The following is a 20,798-nucleotide window of genomic DNA, read 5'->3' as shown; positions in this document are numbered from 1 at the left end:
CCTCAGCTGGAAATGGGTGGTGTGCCCTCTCTGGCTCAGGGCCAGATTGCTACCCAAAGTGGAGGAGTTCAAGTATCTCATGGTCTTGTTCACGAGTGACAGGAGAAGGGAGCGGGAGATCGACAGATGGATTTGGGGCTGTGTCTGCAGTGATGTGGACACTGCACTGGTCTGTCGTGGTGAAAAGTGAGCTGAGATTATATCTCTCAGCTGACCTGGGAACGCCTTGGTGTTCCCCTGGCTAAGCTTGAGGAGGTGGCTGGGGAGAGGGAGGTCTGGGTCTGGGTTTCTCTTTATGTTTCTGTGTCTACATACACAGAAATTCACATTAACTTCTTACTTTAAGTCCAGCCTGAATCTCATAGATTTGAAAATAAAAATGAGAAATTCCTGCACAAATAGTGACGTAGTTGCTGCAGGATGGTGATTTAACTGCAGAATGAAATAGGCACTCGGCAGCCTTGCTTTTATATAGGAATCTAACCAGAATACAACCAGCTGTGTCAAGCACCCAGTTTCAAAAAGAGACAGATGAGTTGTTCTTTTTGGCATAGACTGAATCTCATTGGTTGCAATGTTTTGGCAGTCTATTTGCATTTATAAATTAGGCTTTAGTTATTTGCAAACCTTTGCCAATCTGTCTGAGAGTGTTTGCAGTCAGTCTAAGTTGGACCACAGATGTTTGGAGACAGGTTGCCTCCCACCAGATGACCTATGCAATCATGTTGTAATCAAAAATGGTCCCCGGAGGCCGAGGATGTCGCCTGCTCGAACTACGTTGTCATTTTTTGACCTTTTTTGATCCTGAAATCATCACATATCTCTTTGTTAGTGAGAGAATTGAAATGAAGTGCTATCAGGTGGAGGAAGTGAAGCTGTTCATGGAGAATTGACCTCAAAAAGATAATCAACAGAAGATCAAAACATAAACACAAAGAAGGAAATGCGTCATGTCAGACTTGTGCAACAATCTGAGTTGTGATAACTGAGAAGTTATTTTATCTTGTTCTGTTTTGCAATAGTGATCTTTGCTGTTTCACCTTTCAGCATGTTGTTTCTTTGACGGTTACCTTTTTGGGGGTTTTTATGTTGTGTGGTGTAATGGCAGGAAGCCAGATGGCATGTTAAATACTCAAAGATCTTTTTTTTTAAATATAATTTTCCACATGAACGCTATCGAGCTGTCAAGTTCGGCCTGTGAAACAGAATCTATGGAAAGATGTGCAAGAACAGAACTAAAGATTAATCATTTTGCTGTCACATGAGCTTACTGCCAGTCACTGAAACAGGCTGTAATCGTCGGCTGTAATTAGAATTCATTCGTTTCCTTTACTAAGATATGATAGTATTTATGTTTTTTTTTTATTTTATTTTTTTTATTAAATGAAAACTGAGTTTCAGGTTCACAGCAGCCTCTGAGGCTGACTGCACACATAAGCATGATTGTTCTGTATGTAGCTGAGCAGAGGAGTCTGAACATTTGATGAACATGAATTTTAAAAAGTGAGTAAATTGGTCCCCACTAAGCAAAAACAGTCCTGCTGATTTTCCTCTGGTGGATGGTCAATATATTTTCTATGTAAAGGAAAAATGGTCATGCCAAACACTTGGTGCGATTCTCATTTCCCCGTATGGCCCTCAAATATTTACATCTGCAGACTGCAGGTCACTGTTTTTGAATGTGAGGGTGGCCTGGTTGTTTTTTTGGAATCCTCTTAAACACTGTAGGAGAACCTGTGGAGTATCTGAGTCTTCCTGCAGGTTCTGTCCTGGTTATTGATGAATATTACCTGCCAGGTGCAGTCATCTGCTGCAGGACTGCTACACTATAATAATGAGAGAACCACACGTTTGCAAGGCAAATGATCTCCAGTCTGATTTACATGTTGTTTTGTTTCTCACACTTCAGGTCCAGATCTCAATGTGAGGACGTTTCCCTCCCCCACACAGGCTCTGGTTGAGCAGCCCTTCATCCAGGAGCTGCAGAGTTCTCCCTCATGTTTCCCCACCTCAGATCCACATGTTGGATACCAATCTCAGGGGCTCCAGTACAGCGCCCAGGTGAACCCCAGAGCCTTTGACTGCCCCAGCATCCAGATTACCTCCATTGCCCCAAACAACCATGTTGAGCCCGACAGTAGCCAAGAGGTTTTGGCAGTGGGTGGGGCAGAGGGAGGTTACAGTGATGCATCCTGGTCCAGAGACCAGCTCTACCTCTCTCTGGATCCCCGGTACCGGGATCCGGCTCTGTGCCCGAGCCCCTGCAGTAGCCTCTCCTCCAGGAGCTGGATGTCGGACCTCTCCTCCTGCGAGTCTTTCTCACATATCTACGAAGACGTGGAGGGGGATCTGCCTGATGCCGCCCGCCTCGCTCTGGGTTCCCCCCTCGGGTCACCTCTGGGTTCTCCAGGCTGCGGGGGCGGAGCCTTTGGGGTGGAGCTTTGGCAGCAGAAATACCAACATCCTTTGGCCTTCAGCCCGGCGCTGTCGCCCCATCAGTCGCCCCGTCAGTCGCCCTGCCACTCCCCTCGCGCCAGTGTGACAGAGGAGAGCTGGCTCAACCGCCGGCCCACTTCCAGGTAGATATCACCATGGTGACCAGATGGCTTCATTTGTTTATTTGAACAGTTTATAACATTTCAAGATACAATCACAACAGCAGACACAAACAACACGGCTACCAGACCAACCACAGAGACAAATAACATTTACAAAGCTGTCATGACCTGCCGTGATGCCTCCTGCTCATCCACTGACAGATACACACCAACAGAAACAATCGTGTTACACGAGCAGACGTCCAGATGACCCAGTCCAGGAGAATATCAGTAAATCTGCGAATGCATCACACAGATTATTAATTGAATGCAGGCGTTTTTAAGGCAGAGAAGGTAAATGGTCTTGTTCTCATATAGCGCTTTTCTACTCTGACTGAGCTTGTACAACATGTTTGCATTCACCCATTCACACCCATTCATACAAGCACTTCCATATGTAACTAAGCTAAGTGCTTTTATTGTCTAACATTCACACACATTCATACTTGGGATTCAGTATCTTGCCCAAGGATACTTTGGCATGCAGCCCGGAGCGGCCAGGAATTGAACCATCAACCTTCTGATTAGTAGGTGACCTGCTCCACCTCCTGAGCCACAGCCACCCCATATGAAAACCTTCTACTTCAGTGTGTTCAGTCTTCTTTTTCTCAGTGACACTAACATTTTTAGTGAGTTTGATTCTTGGGGGGAAAACAGTGCATGTACTCCAGATGTTTAAGAGCATTTATTAGTCCGTTATCTCTGGGTAATTTAGGCGGATTTTACTACAAAGTTAAGGGCCAGGAGTAGATCCCAATCAGATTAGCCCCACCCCCTGGTTAAAGTGGGTTGGGCTTGTTAATCTGCAGACCTTGTTGTGTCCAGGACCCAAGTCCTTCTAACAGCCTGTGGACTGCTGTCTACAGTATGTGAAGTAATGAAAACTGATTCCCAAAGTGTGGGCTGTGGCCCACTGGTGGGCCGTGAAGGTACTGCAAATGAAGAGAAGTTATTTATAATGAATGCCTTTAAAAAAAAAAAAATCAGTTAAATGCTTAAAATGAAAAACAGTGTAAATAATAAGAGTATGCAATTTAAAAGTAGCATCTTTTAAACTTTTATGGGACTTAATCCTGTACAGTAGACTGTACAGTGTGAAGCACATTATAATAGCTTTGGTTTAATTATCCTGTGGGATTGGTTATACAATCAAATAGATTTTTCAGTTCAAATCTTCTTTAGGAAAAGGACAAAGCAAAAGGACTTTTGACTGAACTAATGAAACAAAGCTGAGGTTTAAAAATCCCTGTTTCTTCATTTTCTGGCGTATCTTTGACCCTGAGCTCATCGTGTATGCCATCGTTAGTCGGAAAGAACTTAATTTGGAAAGTAAAGCTATTGACAAAGAATCAAGTAGGCAGAAGATTAAATGGAATGACTGAAAACACAAAAGAAATACTTGATTTTGTGGCTTGTGTGATGATCAGAGTTGAGATTAAAGGTTTGGGTGGGCTGCAGAAGATGTTTGTGCACGATGGTCACGTGGTGTGGCTGGTGTAACGAGGCGGGGAAGTTGCGTTATGCTGTGTTCAGTTGTTGGTCATAAAAAGTGTTTAATACATGAAAAAACTGCCTAAAGCACGTTCGGTGTGAATCTGTCCTTTCTCAGGCCGTCATCCAGGCCAGCCTCTCCCTGTGGGAAGAGACGCCACTCCAGCGCCGACCCTCACGCCCGCTCTCCTTCCCCTCAATACTCACCCAGCCCCACCCCAGGCGCCTCCCCTCGGGGCAGTGTGACGGATGAAACCTGGGTGGGAAGCCTTGCTGGTGCCCTCGGACCCCCCCTGATGTGTGGATTCCAGGAGCTGGACGTGCCCTCCAAGACCAGGAGGACGTCTGGAAGCCAGCTGGGGGTCCTGGCTGGTCAAGTGGATGCTGATCTGGAGTCCTTCCAGGATCCTCCTGCAGAAGAGGGGCGAGAAAAAGGCCTGGCTGAGCTGTTCCTTCAGGTGCCCTCCCACTTCACCTGGAACAAACCCAAACCTGGAAACCCTCCTCTGTTCAGGTTGGCCTTAGAATCAGTATTCAACAGATGGAGTTAGGAATAGCTCGACAGAGTATCTGATGGTCACACCTGTTATCTCTGCCTGCAGGACCTTGTCGCCCCCTCCAATGGACTGGCCTCTACCCAGCCAGTATGACCAGTGTGAGCTGAAGCTGGAGGTCCAGCCCAAATCCTACCACAGGGCACATTATGAGACTGAGGGCAGCAGGGGATCCATCAAGGCAGCTGCTGGAGGACATCCTATTGTTAAGGTGGGTCATTAACCTGTTTTCCCACTGAAGGGTTCCAGAAACCCTCAGTTCACTGTCATGTTTTGTTAAGTTGATTTAACTTGGTTCTGACTTGATCTCTCAGATCAAGCTTATAGTATAAACTTTAGAAATAAACTAAACTGAAAAGATATTGTATGCATAACTAACAAAAAACATTAAAATAAAATAGAAATTCCAACACAGGAGGCATTGGTGTGGAGGTTTATTGATGTGGAACCTGCAGTTCCTCTGATGTGGAACTGGCTTCATTTTTCAGCTGTGGAGGTTTCTGCCAACATGCCTCAGCCTGATGATTCAGTGCTCTGTGAACATTAACTGTACGTGGCAGAAATACTACAAAGTCCCACAGTGAGACGATCCACTGGAGGTAAAATCACAGGTGGGCCGAGGCTGTGTCCCGGTGTGCTTTGCTGATGTGCTGATTGGACGGCCTCTTGGAGCCTCTGGATCAGACAACAGAGGCGGGCTGAAACAAATAAAGCTTCCATCAAGGCCTCGTATGTAACGGACACCAGCGGGGCTATTCTGGGTGGCACATTCTCAGGCCGCCGCCGAAGCTAGAAAAGCTTCCTGCTACAAGACGTGCTGAAGCTGACAGTGTCGGGAAAAGGGACAGCAGCAGGTCGCACGGGAAACAGATACTCACTCATGACTGTTTTTAAATTTGTGAAATCCACAAAGATGACAGAGCAACGAGTGCTCTTCAGATTCTCTCCTCACTCATACTCTGAAATCAGAAGATGCATGTACGTTTCCTCTGTTTCCTGTCTCATGTTTACATATAAACACACAAAGTCAGTTTTAGCCTCCTGAGACCGTACGTCCTGTGTACCGGTCACAATCCTTTAAAAACACACCATGTCACTTCTCAGTGTTTGACGATGTCTTAACTGCAGATAAAGTCTGTAAAAGTCCACATCCTCAAACTTATGATTTCCTTCTTCTGTAAGAGATCCCAGAATATCCCAGACCCCCATTCCCAGGGTTGAAATCTCCTGTGTGTCCTGAATCATCATCAGAACTGCGACGTTAATCAAACTTGATGCATTTTCCAAGAGCAAAGCTTTGGTCTTGGAGGGAGTCTGCATGTTTACCTGTGTTCATAGGTGTGTAATTCACAGTGGGTGTGAGCACCTCCCTATGGTAGTGACTCATCCCCACCACATCCACGTATTTATTCAAGCTTTAGGAAATTCAGTTTAAAACAAAGGTTTCTTTAAAGCAGCTCTAATTTAGTGTCTGCATGTCTGTAGCTCTCATCCACTTAAAACTAATGTTTTTATTTACAGCCTGGTCTTTTTTGGCCTTTTGCTTTGGACTCTGAACCTTTCACACAACAGTTGGAGCTATAATAAGCTAGGCTGTCCTGTCCAAAGGTCAGAAATACACAGAACACCTCTAAGGTTCACTGAGACGCTAAAACAGTAAATAACTGTTAGATCTGTGTCTCAGTTCTCCAGGTTGTTATTTATTCACAAACGTGCTGCAGCGCTCCACTCCACCTTTATTTATGACCGGCTCAGAGATCACACCTTTGGCATGCTAACCCTTTCTGAGTGTGGCCTTCCTGTTTTCACATCCACAGGCAGCAGTGACCCGGCTCCACTCACAGATATACGGGCGCAGGTGTCGGTACGCTTCGGATCATCGTTTCTCTCCTTCTCCATACTTCTCTCTCCCCCTCTTTCATCTACAGGTTAATCCTAGTTTCTTCTGTCCAAAGATTTTTTTCAGAGATGTGCAGGCTCTTTCAGATGCTTCCTGATGAAGTCTTATCTGGGTTTCCAGCTCTTAAGTGTAACCAGCGGTGTTGGAAACACTACCTTTTAAAGATAAATATCACAAAGTGCTTTACAACAGAGTGCTAAAAACCGTGCAGGCTCAGGGATCTGCTGGGAAGCAAAAGGTCTCTGATGTACGCTGGTCCCTGCCCATGCAGTGCTCTAACCGTTAAACCAGGCTCTTATAGTGAAGCTGCTGCAGAGCCGGTGTCACACCGTCAGTCAGAAGCCTCACAGCAGCGTTCTGAACAGTGAGTTATAGTAATCCAAAGCCATGAAATAAAGGTGAGGATAACCGGTGAAACCCAACCCGGCAGCATTAAGTGAGGAAAGCCAGAGATTTAACATAAGCGTCCAGAGTGAAAGCCGAGTCAGAGGTGACTCCAAAGTTCCTGAGAGAAGCTTTAACAAAGCATCACCTTAGGCACAAATCTGTTGGACTTCAGTTTTCTCTGAACTGAAGAAACGATCAGCCGTCCAACTCGTAACAGAGTCTGAGCACTTCTGCAGGAGCTTCAGCTTCCCAGAAAACCTGTTTCTTACAGTGAAAATGACCTTCACTGTGAGATGCTTCACACTCCACATTTGAATGTAATCACACTTTCAGAGGGCAGACGTGATGTTTGTCAGGATTCGCAGCTGCTTATCATTTTTTCCTTTCCCGCAGCTGCACGGATACAGCGAGCAGCCGGTCAGCCTGCTGCTGTTCATCGGCACCGCGGATGACCGATATCTTCGTCCTCACCCCTTCTACCAGGTCCACCGGGTGACCGGGAAGACGGTCACCACCATGTGCCAGGAGAAAATCATGGCTTCCACCAAAGTCCTGGAGATCCCTCTGCTTCCAGAGAACAACATGTCTGCCAGGTAACGGCGTCAACAGTACCGGCCGATCACTAACCGACCTGCGCAGCAAACCTTTTTTATTCTGCACATGTGCAGAAAAGGCTTCTTCCTGTTCCTGTTCATGCACGTAAAGACTAAGCAACATGATAACAAAGGTAAGGTGAGGTTTTACCTGCAGTGCCTCAGAGAGCTCTGCTCTTCATTGGTGGATGTTTTCTTTTTCTACTTGCTGAAAGTAGTTTGGTGGCCCCGGCCTGCCTTCACACTGGTTTTATGCTTCTGCGTTCAGTCTGCAGTAATTTAAGCCGTACGCTGTAACTCAGGTGCTGCTCCTCAGAGATGTCCCGTCAGCAGAGCGCGCCACGCCCGTGATCGTACCGTCGTTTCCTCCTCTGTGTTTCTGGCTACTTCTTCAGCTGCGGTTGTTTGAAACAGCATGAAGAAGATGATTAGTTTTATTTCTGGATCTAGTCTTTTTCCCCCTCTAATGAACAACTGTGAAAAAGTCTTGAGCCACCCCTCATTCTTTATATTTTGCCTCCCAGCAGCCAGGCTGTCTTTTAAAGTGCTCATGAGCAACAGTTCTCCAGCTTTCTGAAGGTCTTTCTTTGGACACTGGCTGCTTTTTCACTCATTTTCAGACCTTTTTCAGAGGAATGTTTTTTGTTTAAGCCTCTGAACTATGACCTTTCAAGTATTAAAAAGGCTCCTAACTCAGGGATGAACCAGTGTTGTCGACACGTAACGGACAACTTAGCAAAGAACCAGTTTAAAATTGGATCTTTAGGCTCTTTGTTACCAGCAGTCTGTCACAAAACCTCATTTGTTCCATTTCTTTAGCTGAATCTGTGAAAACTGTCAAAGATAACTCAGTCTGACAGCAGAAAATGGTTAAGCTGAAAACTGTTCTTCTCTCAGCACCGTGTGCAGTGTGTCCTTAACAAATGAGGAAATTAGACACACGGAGGACAGAAGAAGTGTGAGGCCTAAAACTATTTACAGTATCTGAAAGTCACGTCCTTGAGGAACAGGAACAAACACAGACCTGACCAGACCTGAGAGTTCATCTGGACCTTCAGCTGATCCATTTACTGTAGCCTCATCAGAGATGGTCTCAGTGGAAGGGTCAGGAAGTCGTTGTTAAGGAAGGGAAACTGGGAGGAAATGCTGAGATCTGCCAGGTCAACACTGACAGCCATCTGTGACGCACGGTGGAGGTTCTGTCATGGTTTGGGTGGTGTTGGAGAGCTTTTCAAAACTAATGGAATCACAAACACAGAAAAGAACCATCAGATGTTCTCCATGCAGCACCATCTGGAAAGCTTCTGATTGGCAGCAGCTTCATCTTTCAGCATGATGATCCCAAACGCACTGCAGTGCAGTAAAAGCATCATCAGTCATGGATCGGTCTCACTCAGACCTCAGCATCACTGCAGCAGTGTGGGATCATCCTGACAGAGAACCAAAGGCAGAAACATCCACAGAAGAGCTCTGAATGTCCTTCAGGAAGCCTGGAGAACCGGAAGCTCCTCAGAGTTCAGAGTAAAGGAGGTCACAGCAGACACTGACTTTCAAGCTCATTAGACTCATACAAACGGTTTCTGCCTCATATGCTGGATTAACATGTATGTTTGCATGTTTCAGTAAACTGCTGCATTATTTCCCATTTTACCAGCAACATATAAAGATATGAGGGTGGCTCAAGACTTTTGCACAGTACAGTATATCTGTTTACTTGTATGCTTGCTCCTAGTAATTATGCTTAATGGCCAGCTGACCACACCCTGGCTCCAGCTCAGCTTTTATCATTGATGCGGCTGATATCGATCTTCACACTTGCCTCGCTGACAGAAAACCTTTTTTTCTTTGTTCTGACCAACAAAACGCACAACAACATCCTGAAAATGACAGAAACAAAGATCCCAAACTAGAGACAGCAGTTTCATGTCACCAGAGCTTTGCACTCTCCCAGGAAGACAAAAAAATGAAGCTTCAGTTTGTTCCAAAGGTTTTCAGTGACTGAGGCGTCTACTGATTTATGAGCACTGATAAAATCCTGAGGAGCTGGTTGTGGCAGGAAATCACACAGATAAGAACTCAGTATGGTTTTGAAAATAAAAATATACCACTCTGTAGGCTTAACGAAGGCCAGGAAACCAGATTAGAAAGCACTGTAAAGTAAAGAACTGTGGTAGAGGAGGCAGCAGGCATGTCACTGTAATCTAAAACATTTAAAGAAGGTAACATGTACATAAGCCTGTAACAGCACTCTGTTGTTCACTAACAGCCAGCCAAACTTAATAGCTGTTGTCAAGGCGGCAGCATCAGTGCAGCAACACTCTCCTGAGTGAGGTTTCAGTGGTCCAGCCCACAGCATGGGCTTACAAAGCATAAAGATTGCAGGCAACTTCAATGATTCAATATAGCAGCAGCAGCAGCAGTAGTTGTAGCAGCCTTGTATAGCAGTGTTGAAAGTATTGGGTTGAAGGCTGTAAAAAGGGGCCTTGCAGTTGATGTTTCTTGCCAGACTGCTTTGTGTGAATTCGTCCTCTGAGCAGCTGTCAGCTGATGGAGCAGCAGGCTGTGCTCTGGTTTTCAGGCATGCCAGAAAGCTGATAGGTTCCTCCTCTGTGTTTCTTGTTTCACTGGTTTCTTTCTCCAACATTTCATAGTTTGCACACACGTGAATTGCTGCCCTCTGCAGCTGGCAGGAATGTGGGCCTGTGACATGTGAACCTGCATGCAGTTCTAAGATGCTAGCTCTCATCAAAGTGCTGCCCGGGTAGTTAAAAGTGGAAAGCGGTTTAAAGTTGAGACGCTGCATTCTGATAAACGGTGTGTGTTTGGGGTTTGTTTTCTCGTAGCATCGACTGCGCTGGCATCCTGAAGCTGCGTAACGCTGACATCGAGCTGAAGAAAGGAGAGACGGATATCGGGCGGAAGAACACGAGGGTGCGGGTCGTGTTCAGGGTCGCCGTCCCTCAGCCGGACCGCCAGATTCTGTGGCTGCAGACGGCGTCGATCCCCGTGGAGTGTTGTGAGTCTCACCGACAGTGCATCGCATTCAGAAAAACTGAAACATGATCACAGAAGAGGAAGAAAATGTTAAACTTTTACACAGAACAGTCAGCGTTCCATTATTAGCTCTGCGTGACTGTTTCCTCTGTGTGTGTCATGTAACAGAGACCTATTAAAATTAAACTGTTGCCTTTCAGCCCAGCGCTCAGGTCAGGAGCTCCCTCAGGTAGATGGTTTCAGTCCGGCCAGCAGCTCTGTGGAGGGAGGAGAGGAGCTGCTCATCACCGGATCCAACGTCTCTGCTCAGTCCAGGGTTGTTTTCATGGAGAAAGGGCCTGGTAGATTAATTTACTGTAGCTTTAATAAGTTCTCCTAAAGTTCTGGTAACCTAATGACCTTTAAACTCGTATGTTTCGTCCCCTCAGATGGAAGATCGCTGTGGGAAACAGATGCCAGAGTTGTGTGTGAAAAATGCAGCGGAGTAAGTACAAAGATGATCGAACAGAAAAGGGGAAAAATAGGATTTGATAGCCGAGATGATGATGATGATGATGATGATGATGATACAGCAGAGCAATTCAAATATAGATAAAATAATCAATTAAAAGTATATTCATATAATAATAAAATCCAGTCAGGCTGAAGATGGAGGGTTTTAACACCTCAGCTGCCGAGGGGCTGCACCTCCTACCGGAGTTCATCAGCACAAACGTGATAAATAAGAGAGGACGTCCTCTCCTGGAAGCATCAGGACCGTCTGAAGGTTTTACATGTTGGTTAGGCTGGGAGCCCACAGTCTGCTTATCACTGTGTGTGGCCTGTTCGATTCATTAAGAAAGGATTGACCTTTAGCTCACCCAAAGTAAAACCAAACCTGGCACCTGCAGCAGGGCTCTCCACATACAGGCAGGTGCATTATTGTAGAGATTTCTTCTATAGGCAAACCAAACCTTTCACAGCATTAGAGGTTCACCTGCCTATAATCCTCGTTTACCTGAGGGCCAGGCTCTACCCCTCAGCCTAAAAAGGCTGATGGAGTAATGTCGTCACCCCGCTGGGCGAACACGATAACTCGAGAACGATGTGACCCAGGATGCTCAAATTCACACCATAAAAATCCTGGACCGCTCAGTTCTCACCATGATGATGCTGTTCGGTGTGTTCTCAGTGGTTCATATTCATTATGAGTTTAGCATTTCTTATTCCTGGTTACATATTTGTAGTGACTGAGGCTCATACGCACCCCATTAAGATCCACTGAGACCTGGAATTATGGCCCTCCAGGGGATTCGTGCCAGCTAAAGGGGGGGGGAGGGGGGGGGGGCGCTGGTGGCTGACAGGATCTTTGGACCTGGAATTCTGATGGAGTCCTTCCAAAGCTCTGGTACAGTGTGTAGATCAATGAAAGGCCTGTGCCAGACTGAAGGGAGCTCCTCAGTAAATGTGCTCTGAAGGAGCCTCCATCGTGCTCTTAATACATAATAATTTAAGATGCTATATAATTGTGTCATAACTGAATCCCTATATTGCCAAAACCTTCATGTTCATGATGAGTGGAGCTGAGCCTTTCCTGGGAGCTCCTGCTTGATGACGGTGCCTGTGTACTGCAGGATTTTTAAATGTGATCTTGCTTGGCTGTATCGGTGCATTTGTTGCAGAGTTTTTTGCCCTCTGGCGTCCAAAAATAAATGATTTGAGCTTTAATCTTTCTTTGCTCTGTTTGCCTCGTGGTGCACAGTGAGCAGAGACTCGTGAGAGGAACCCGGGGTGTTTGAGGTCCGATGTTTTTGGTGGTTTGGTGTTGTATAAGCACTTTGAGTGCTCAGAGTAGAAAAGTGCTATATAAGAACTAGTCCATTTACCATTTAGTCCATTTCCCTCGGCCTGGAGTATTGAGCTCACAGGACTTTGCTCTGGTTTTTTGTGAGCGTGTGAACGTCAGTGGAGATGGTGATCAAGAATCCCTTTAAAGGAAGTGCAAAGAGGAAGTTAATGAGAGCCGGTTGAAACCACAGAGTCCGAGTCTGTTTGCAAGACGGCCGGAGTCAGCATGAGAAATAAAAGACACACACATAAATATTGCTTCCCCTTTTTTGCAATGCCACAAATGCACTTTTCTTTTCTAAGTGCATCACACACTCAGTGTGGCTGCAGATAAGAGTGCTGCACACGGCTTGTGTAAGTCTGGGTGCAGGTAAATGGCTTCATGTGGTTTAAACCGCATAATTAGGGTTCAGACGTCCAAACACCCAGAAAACAAAGTTTCTAACAGATCCTCATATTTTATAAAGGATATCAAAGGAACCCTGACTGTGTGTGTCTGTGTTCCAGTCCAGCATCGTGGTGGAGGTTCCTGCGTACAATAAGAAGACGACGTCTCCGGTCCAGGTCCAGTTCTACGTCTCAAATGGGAAAAGAAGAAAAAGTGTGATGCAGAGCTTCACCTACCTGCCTGGGGTCAGACACCACCTTCCTCCTGCTGCTGCTTCTGCAGTCAAACAGGAGCGCTGGGAGCCAGATCACATCTCCCAGAATCCTCCCGGCTTCTGCCCGACGCCCTCGCACGACGGAGCGCTCGGTCCAGACGTGGCTTATTATGGTTCCTGTGACCTCCTGGTGCAGTGTGGTTCCCAAAGCACCCCCCATTTTCACCATCCTCCCTCCTCTGCTCCCCTTCAGACCCCATTAATGCATCCTCAGGCCTCCTCTGTCCCACTTCATGCCTCCTCGCCTTCGCAGACCACCTTGATTCCCCTTCAGACCTCCGTCATGGCTCCTCAGATCAGCACGATTCCTCCTCTGGCCTCTTCTGTCCCACTTCAGACCTTCACCATCCCTCCCCACACCTCCTCCAGTGGATCTCAGAGGGAACTGTCTCTGAGTCCCAGGAGTACCTTTGTGACCCCCGCCGACCCCCAGAAGGAGTCTGTGGTACCCGGGCTGCGGGAGGTGCTGGCCATCAAGCAGGAGCCAGAGGAGCAGCCGACCCTGGGATCTTTAGGCCTCCAGGAGATCACGCTGGACGACGGTAGGAAACTAGATTCTAGGCATCTTCCTGTCACTTTCACAATAAAGCCCTGACATGTATGCTCAGTGACTGCTGTAGTAGAGGGAGAAATTTTCATCAGCAAAAAAATTCATTAGAAAATACAATTTTTTTCTTAATGTATTAAAAACTAGAAGGGCACTCCGAGCGTATTCCTCCACCACCCCAGATTTTCTATGTGCCGCTGCGATAGAGACGCTCTCATACTCCATCATAAACCAGGAGAAATGTGTTTTATTGGCTTTTAAAAAGTGTAAAACGTGCTTTTATGTTTTTTAAAAAAATGATGCACATGATGTCTGTGTAGATTCTCAGTTATCCAGGTCATAGTAGTCTCTGGAGCTTGAAAAAGGCGACTGGACTTCTTTTTGTTTCTTGAAGACGTTTCACCTCTCATCCGAAAGGCTTCTTCAGTTCTCAACCAAATGGTGGAGAGACCCAGGTATTTAAACCCCTGTGGGCGTAGTCCCCTGGAGGTGGTTTGGTTGAGAACCATTTGGTTGAGAACTGAAGAAGCCTTTCGGATGAGAGGTGAAACGTCTTCAAGAAACAAAAAGAAGTCCAGTCGCCTTTTTCAAGCTCCAGAGATCCACATGATGGCGTATACAGTGATTCAGTTTGTGGACCCTAAAGTAAAACACTGACTGACTGAGACATGAACTGTACGTGTTGTTGTTTATACCCAAGTACCAAAGTTCATCGCAATAGATGAAAAATTCACTGATTATGAATTTAAAATGAGAGATTTTTAGAAAAACATGGGTGACCTTGACCTTGAAAACGATGTTCTCGGACTGTGGGGAATATTCCCACAAAGCTTTTAGTTTGCTTTTGGTTAGCTTTTACTGCTAACCTCCTTTTTTTTTTTTTTTTTGGTGATGAATGTCATCATAAGAGCGTAGCTGCAGTAAGGTGTGATTTATTTAGGCCAAAGATTGTTGCAAAAACAAGAAGTGACGTTAAAACCCAAAGAGCTTAAATACGCTCGTTATTAGGTTTGGCTGGTATTGGGTTGGACCCTCTCTGCCTTCAGATTCAGAAGGTTCCTCAGATCCATGCTGACACAATAACGTCACACAGCTGCTGCAGATGTGTCTGCTGCATCCACGATGTGACTCTCTCACATCACCACATCCCAAAGGTGCTCTGCTGCACAAAGTGTAGAGCAACAGGATAAAATACAATTAGACAAATCAAATGTCTCATTAAGGCAGCAACAAATTTGAAATCTCCGTCCGGCTGCTCCCTTTAGAGGGCGCCACAGGAGATCATCTGCCTCCATCTCAACCTATCCCGGCAATGAAGTGTGTGTTTTATGTGCGGAACAAATCGGGTTTGTGGTACCGATCTCCTTTTTCCTTATTTCCTGCTCCAAAGATGGATGTTCAAGTTAACAATGAGCTCGCTGTACGCACCAGTTTCTAACTGCTTCTTTCTCCTCTTGTTTCTTCTGTGCAATAGAGGGGAAATCCCTAATATGGTCATCATAGGCACAGAAGCCCCACCCACCTGTTGTGTATCAGGGCAGCCAATCAGAAGAGAGCTGGCTTGTTAGAGTGTGTTACTGACAGAGGGTGACCTCACCAAGGCCCAGGATGAGATACAGAAGGATTATTTTGAACTTTGAATCGTGCAAAGCTTCTCTAAGAGTCCAGGAAGAAAAACATGGAGGTGGAAACAAATGTGTCCACTTAACTGCTCATCAGTTTTTTCTTGTTTTGGATGTGTATGATGTCAGTGAGACAATGAGTGTGTGTGTGCGCCCTCTGCTGCTCTGTGATGTTGGGTGTGTGTGTGTGTGTGCACACTGCATTTCTCTCTGATCTGGGTTAATAATAGCCACGTTTGCTGGTCTGAATGGTGCAGGTGGGGTTAAATTTGTTGCCACGGGCACCAGCTGTCCTCAGGGCCTCTGATCTTCACCCTCTCTTCCTCCTCGTCGCCTTTGAGCTCCACTGTGACCTCCAAACTGTCCCCTCAGGAGGGCCGTCAGCCTCCTTACAAAGCAAATGTTTCAAATATATTAAAGTAAAACTTAAGGTGAATTACATATTCGAGTATGCTGTGTGAAAGCACTTAGATTTTCTGCTGCACAGACTTTGATTTTATCGCTCCGTCACAAAATCAAAAATTCAAAAACAGATTTTATACGTATTAAACAAAACTTTGTGTTCTGTTCACAGTTCCTGTGTGATGATTCAGACACGCTCTAGGAGAAATGTTCATTTTTATAATCAAATGATTCTCATGCATAAATGCATCAAAACCTGAAATCCAAAATATGAATTACTCCAAAACCTCCCTGAGTGCACGAACACCTTTGGTACCTTTAGTACTTTTACTACATTTTAATTCAACTGTAACACTTTAGTGATGGGAAGAGCTGACATCGAAGGAGCCAGGTATCCCTGCGGTAACTTTCCCAACACGTCCTGCTGAGAGTCAAAAGGATCGTGAGGCGCTGCTTTCAGGGTCTGCATTCATACTGGAAATGAAGCTCATGTGAGCTCCACAGGAGGTTCCTGTGCTCCCTGAGCTCACCTCTGTAGTAGGAGCAGCATGGCCTCACAGGTTCCCGGGTTAGTACCCACCAGCTGGCTGTGGCGCCATGTTTTCCCTGTGCCAGTGTCACCTTCTTCCCACCCGCTCATTTAGTTTGATTGATGACTCTAAACAGGCTGCAGGTGTTTCGGTCTCTCTGCTAACTCTGCGATGGGCTGGCAGCCCGTCCAGGATGTCCGCCTCCCACGCTGTGACAAGTGGGATACGCTAATAGTATCCATGGATGGTTTGGAAGGGACGAGCACAGAAAAACAGAGTTTCAGGTGTGGTTTCTGTGCAGCTGTTATCTGCTTCAAACTGTGCCTTTGAGAACTGACCATGTATTTAAGGCAACCCTAACCCCTAATCTTAGGGTCTCCGGCACACTGCCTAACGTGAAAGATCCCTGGTTTGAGACCAGGAAGGGAGACAAATATCCCTCAGCGGGTTGCATCGGGAACAGCATCTAGCTTAAAATCTGCCAAATCAAATGTGATGCTACATATTTGCAATGAGCCAGCGGCGCCCTGCTTCTGGACATAAAATGTATTTAAAATAATCTGGGTAAAAATGTCTTTATTGTAAGCAGCTGGTGGGCCAAACACTGTACATGTGTGAACAGCTGGGGGGGAATTAATGAAAGTAATAAAAGAGCAGCTCTGAATGAAACCTGTAATAGTAATGTAATAACTATAATTTGTTTAATGAGCGACTGAGATATTCAGTGATGGGATCTTTTTAGGTTTTCCTTACATGATGGACCTGAGTGCCTCTGTCAGCCCTTGTTGTTGATCCTGCTCTGTGTGTGTGTGTGTGTGTGTGTGTGTGTGTGTGTGTGTGTGTGTGTGTGTGTGTGTGTCTTGTAGCTTCAGGTTTCACTGCAGAGCTAAGAATAGACCGACTCTGATGGAGCCAATTGCTGCCCTGCACAGTTTACTGCTCATCATAACGAGCTCCACACAGCATGCTTCATAGCGTCCTGCTGCTCATGGACTCCTATTAGTTTTTAATGGGCTGGTCAGGAGGGCAGTGCAGAGGATTTACTAAAGTTGGTTTAATTTCTCACCTGATGAAGTAAATCAGTGACAGACGAGACTGGTGTTTAAAGCTGTAAGTGCGCCATCATGTGGCCATGCTTGGTACTGTAACAGCACCCAGAGGGAGGTTCCCAACAGAGCAAAGCCAACTGGAAGAATCTGCAGCCATAATGAGAAAAGGCTGACCACCTAAATACTAAGAAAAGATGCTTCAGTGCTTCCTTTATGACCTCTTTTAGAGCATCCTTTCTGCACCATCAGAGGCAGATCGATCACGATGCTCTGATGCTAAAGTGGGTGTCATGATGTTTTAGTTTGGCTTACACGCTTCAGCCTGTCTGCAAACACAGCCACAGAGAAAAGCATATTTTTATTCACAAGCTGTTCTAGCTCCTCCCCCTTTAAAAAACAAACAAAAAAACTTTATTCTGATTGGCTGCCCCTCCCAAACACTTAATGCTGCACTCACTGGGGAAAACCACAACCAGCCATGTGCAATAAAATTTCAGTCAGCCTCCACTTTCAGACATCAGCTGAAAGTTCCTGTGTGGACTAATTATCAGACAGATGAGGCATCGAACAATTCAAAGTTTCCTCCTCCCTGTGGAAACACACACACGTGTGCACAGAGAGGAAGATTTGTTAGATCAATTAAAAACTGAAGCCTAGTTAATTAATCACAGTGTGATAACGATCTGATGTTTCTGGTTTGTTTGCAGTGAACGAGATCATCGACAGAGACATCGGCGGCCTGAGCAGCGGCGTCCAGCCTGAACAGTACGACTGGGAGCCAACGTCCGGCGCCGCCGCCTTACCGTTCTGTGGAGATGCTCCGTAGCTCCGCCGCTTCCTCAGGAACGCCGTTCTTCTTCTGCTGTTTGCACAAAGTGCTTCAAACTGATCTTCAAGTGCCTGAAAACGTCAGATGACCGTTTCCTCGTCTGTCTCAGGAATTTTAGAGAAACCGACTCGTACCTCACAGACAAACCAAAGATTTAACTTTTCACGAGCGAATCGCAGGAAGAATAAAGGGCTGAAATTTGACTCTTATAATTCTAATGATTGGGAATGTCACAGGTTAAATAAGGAAATTCTATTTATTGGCCAGGAAATTAAAAATCATCTATTTTCATACTCTGGATGTGATCCAGAAAACCTGAAATCCTTCAGCTGATTTACATTTTTATAGCTTTGTTTTACACGTTTACATTTCCTTCACCCAGTTTGATATTCATGCTTTCCGACCTGAACTGTTGTGGTGTGACGCGACATTTAGAAATATGTTAAAGGTTGAAGTAAAAACTAAAGGAAAACCTCTGGTGTGTCTGCATGAGTCATTAAACAACCTGCAGCAGCAGCATGTCCTTACAGGGAGGTCAGAGGTCATGGTTGGTAATGACTCCCTGCAGGGTGAATTATTAAATGCTGCTGCCACGGTCGTGTGTGTGTGTGTGTGTGTGTGGTTATGACGTTACACAGGAAAGACGGACAGCAGAAGATCAGAAAAGCTGGCGAGCACAAACGGCTGCAGTGGAGCGTTTAATGGCTTCTCATACTCGGGTTCACTCACTACAAATGTTCATGTAGAGCGAGTCTGACCCTGTGATGTCTTTGAAGCTGCATCATCAACACTGAGCTCAACATCAAGTCCAGCTCATGTTTCTCTCCATTATTTAGGTCTGCCGATGATTAAGGTGGCACCATGCTGGAAGTTTAAGGCACCTGATGAGGTCAGAATGGCACTTTTCTATAATTGGAGATTTTTAAGCTACAGGAGAAGCAAAAGCTGCTGGTTGGTCTTGTTAAACGTACATTCGCCTCAGATTTTAGACATCATGACACATAAATAATCCGATAATCCCGTTCTGAGGGTCACATTAGTCACTTAAAGAGCTGCTGGTCCGGGTCAGTCTGAATGAAGCAGAACTCCTCCACAGCCAAGGCCGACCCAGATGTCCAGCAGCTGCTCGTGCAGGTGTAAACCAGCACCGTCCCAAACTCCAGCTCCACCCCTGTGCTGCCGCCCTCCCACTGCAGCAGGCTCACCAGAGCGGGCATCAGCTGCAGCTCGAACGTGCGGGACTCTCCGCAGGAGCTGCATGCCGGCACCAGCTGCGCCATGTTGGACGGCGGCTCGGAGATGAAGAGCGGCTTCCCGCCGCGGCAGTAGCGCAGGATCTGCTGCGGACACGCCGAGATCGTCTTCATGAACCTGGAGAAGATGGCGTCTCCGTGTCTGGCTCTGGTCTTCTCGTACTTCTCCTCCCCGCCTCCTCCGCTCCCCTCCATCTCTCCCACCGCCACCCCCTCTCGCCGCTCGTACTCCCTCAGCAGCTCCTGAGCGTGCTCCAGGTCGTCGTGGTCCTCTCCACACAGGTCCGCCTCCTCCACCACGCTGATGAAGAAAGGACGGAAGGCAGCGACATCCTCCTGTAATTCCTCCAGACTGAGATCCTGGAGGTGGCTGCTGATGTCTGCTGAGAAGAGCAGAAGATGGATTTATACAAAAATATTAGTGAAACATCTCATTGTGAAAATATCTGCCTGGTTAGATCCAGAACACCACACGATGTCCTCACTCTGCTCTTACTGAGGAGTCGCCTCATCCGTGGTTAAAATAAAAGGCTTTAAATAACGTCAGGTAGGTCACTTTATTGCTGCAGCCAGAGATGAGCTCAGTTACTTCATATCCTCCTGGGTAGCTTCATTTATAACAACACAGCAGCATCGCTCCAGGTGGCCAACGACTACCTGCCTTCAGGTTTCCAGCCGCCTGTGTCCACAGAGGATAATCTGGGCTTAGGAAACGAGGGGCAGCGCGAGGTCAGCAGGAGGTAGCCCCGCCCTAAAGCAGTCCCTGCCCCATCACCCTTTCTGACTCTAACAGGATCTTAATTTGTAAAACCTTTTATTCAATAAAACAGACCATAAACTCATCAAGAAGGTATTTACAAGAAGGTTGGTGGTTCGATTCCCGGCTGCTCCAGTCTGCGTGCCAAAGTATCCTCGTACCGAACCCTGAGTTGTTCCTGATGAGTTCAGAGTGAGTGCTTGTATGACTGTGTGAGACCGGCTGTTTAAGAACCAGTCCCTTCAGTCAGTAACAAATTCCCGAGAAAAGAAAAGGCAAATCTGGAGAACAGAACTGGCAGATTGACAGTGTCGGTCCTACCTGTTCCCTCTGGAGCTGCTGTCTTCTCCTCCGCCTGTGTTTCGTCCTTCGCATCTCCTCCCCACCCATCCTCCTCCCCCTCCATCCCCCAGTCATCAGCGGCGTCGCACCAGTCTGTGGCCCGGGGAGCAGCCCCTCGAGCCGGGGCAGGCCGCCCGGATGTCCGCGCCGCCTCCGCCTCCAGACACTGAGACCGGAGCACCGTCCAGCACTCTGAGCGGCCGCTGCACTCCGCACCCGAGCACGCGAACAGGTGGAGATTCCTGTGGTACGGGGACGCGTCCAAGGGGCAGTACACCTGCACCACGTGGGCTAAGGGAGCGCCGCAGCGGCCGCACCGGGGGCGCCGTGGGGAGACGGCCGGCGGCCAGTCGGGCCGACCCCCGACCTTGTTGGTCAGATAGGAGCTCCGGTGCCTCCTGGGGTCGATCTCTCCGTCACTCACACCGAGCAGCGGCGCCTCCGGAGCGCGCGAGGCCATCT

The 20,798-nt window shown here is 46.9% G+C and overlaps 2 protein-coding genes across 3 annotated transcripts in view; one reads left to right on the top strand and one right to left on the bottom strand.

Moving 5' to 3' along the window:
• The window catches only part of LOC115781645 (nuclear factor of activated T-cells, cytoplasmic 3-like), a 25,928-nt gene extending 7,472 nt beyond the window's left edge, over nt 1-18,456 (top strand). The window contains exons 2-10 of the mRNA XM_030731420.1: nt 1,910-2,579; nt 4,207-4,602; nt 4,691-4,853; nt 7,323-7,522; nt 10,366-10,538; nt 10,717-10,857; nt 10,945-11,000; nt 12,851-13,547; nt 17,863-18,456. Of these exons, the coding sequence (XP_030587280.1) occupies nt 1,910-2,579; nt 4,207-4,602; nt 4,691-4,853; nt 7,323-7,522; nt 10,366-10,538; nt 10,717-10,857; nt 10,945-11,000; nt 12,851-13,547; nt 17,863-17,981 (2,615 nt within the window). The 3' untranslated portion in view covers nt 17,982-18,456. The remainder of the gene's footprint in view (nt 1-1,909; nt 2,580-4,206; nt 4,603-4,690; nt 4,854-7,322; nt 7,523-10,365; nt 10,539-10,716; nt 10,858-10,944; nt 11,001-12,850; nt 13,548-17,862) is intronic.
• On the bottom strand, nt 18,347-20,798 carry pdcd2l (programmed cell death 2-like). Of its 2 annotated transcripts, none has more exons than XM_030731422.1 (2): nt 20,316-20,798; nt 18,347-19,620 (listed from the first exon to the last, which is right to left on the bottom strand). In XM_030731422.1, the coding sequence occupies exons 1-2, from the start codon at nt 20,794-20,796 to the stop codon at nt 19,025-19,027; spliced, it is 1,077 nt and encodes a 358-aa protein (XP_030587282.1). In that variant the 5' UTR covers nt 20,797-20,798; the 3' UTR covers nt 18,347-19,024. The 2 variants fall into 2 exon arrangements, with proteins under 2 accessions (XP_030587282.1, XP_030587283.1); XM_030731423.1 differs by having other exon boundaries at nt 18,347-19,617.

Source organism: Archocentrus centrarchus, chromosome 6 (assembly GCF_007364275.1).
Source record: "Archocentrus centrarchus isolate MPI-CPG fArcCen1 chromosome 6, fArcCen1, whole genome shotgun sequence".
NCBI lineage: Eukaryota > Metazoa > Chordata > Actinopteri > Cichliformes > Cichlidae > Archocentrus > Archocentrus centrarchus.
This window is presented reverse-complemented; position numbering and strand designations above follow the sequence as displayed.

Coding starts and splice junctions, on each gene's coding strand:
- pdcd2l (XM_030731422.1), bottom strand. CDS start 20,796: ATGGCCTCGCGCGCTCCGGAGGCGCCGCTGCTCGGTGTGAGTGACGGA. Junction 19,621..20,315: donor AGCAGCTCCAGAGGGAACAG/GTAGGACCGACA, acceptor TGCTCTTCTCAG/CAGACATCAGCAGCCACCTC.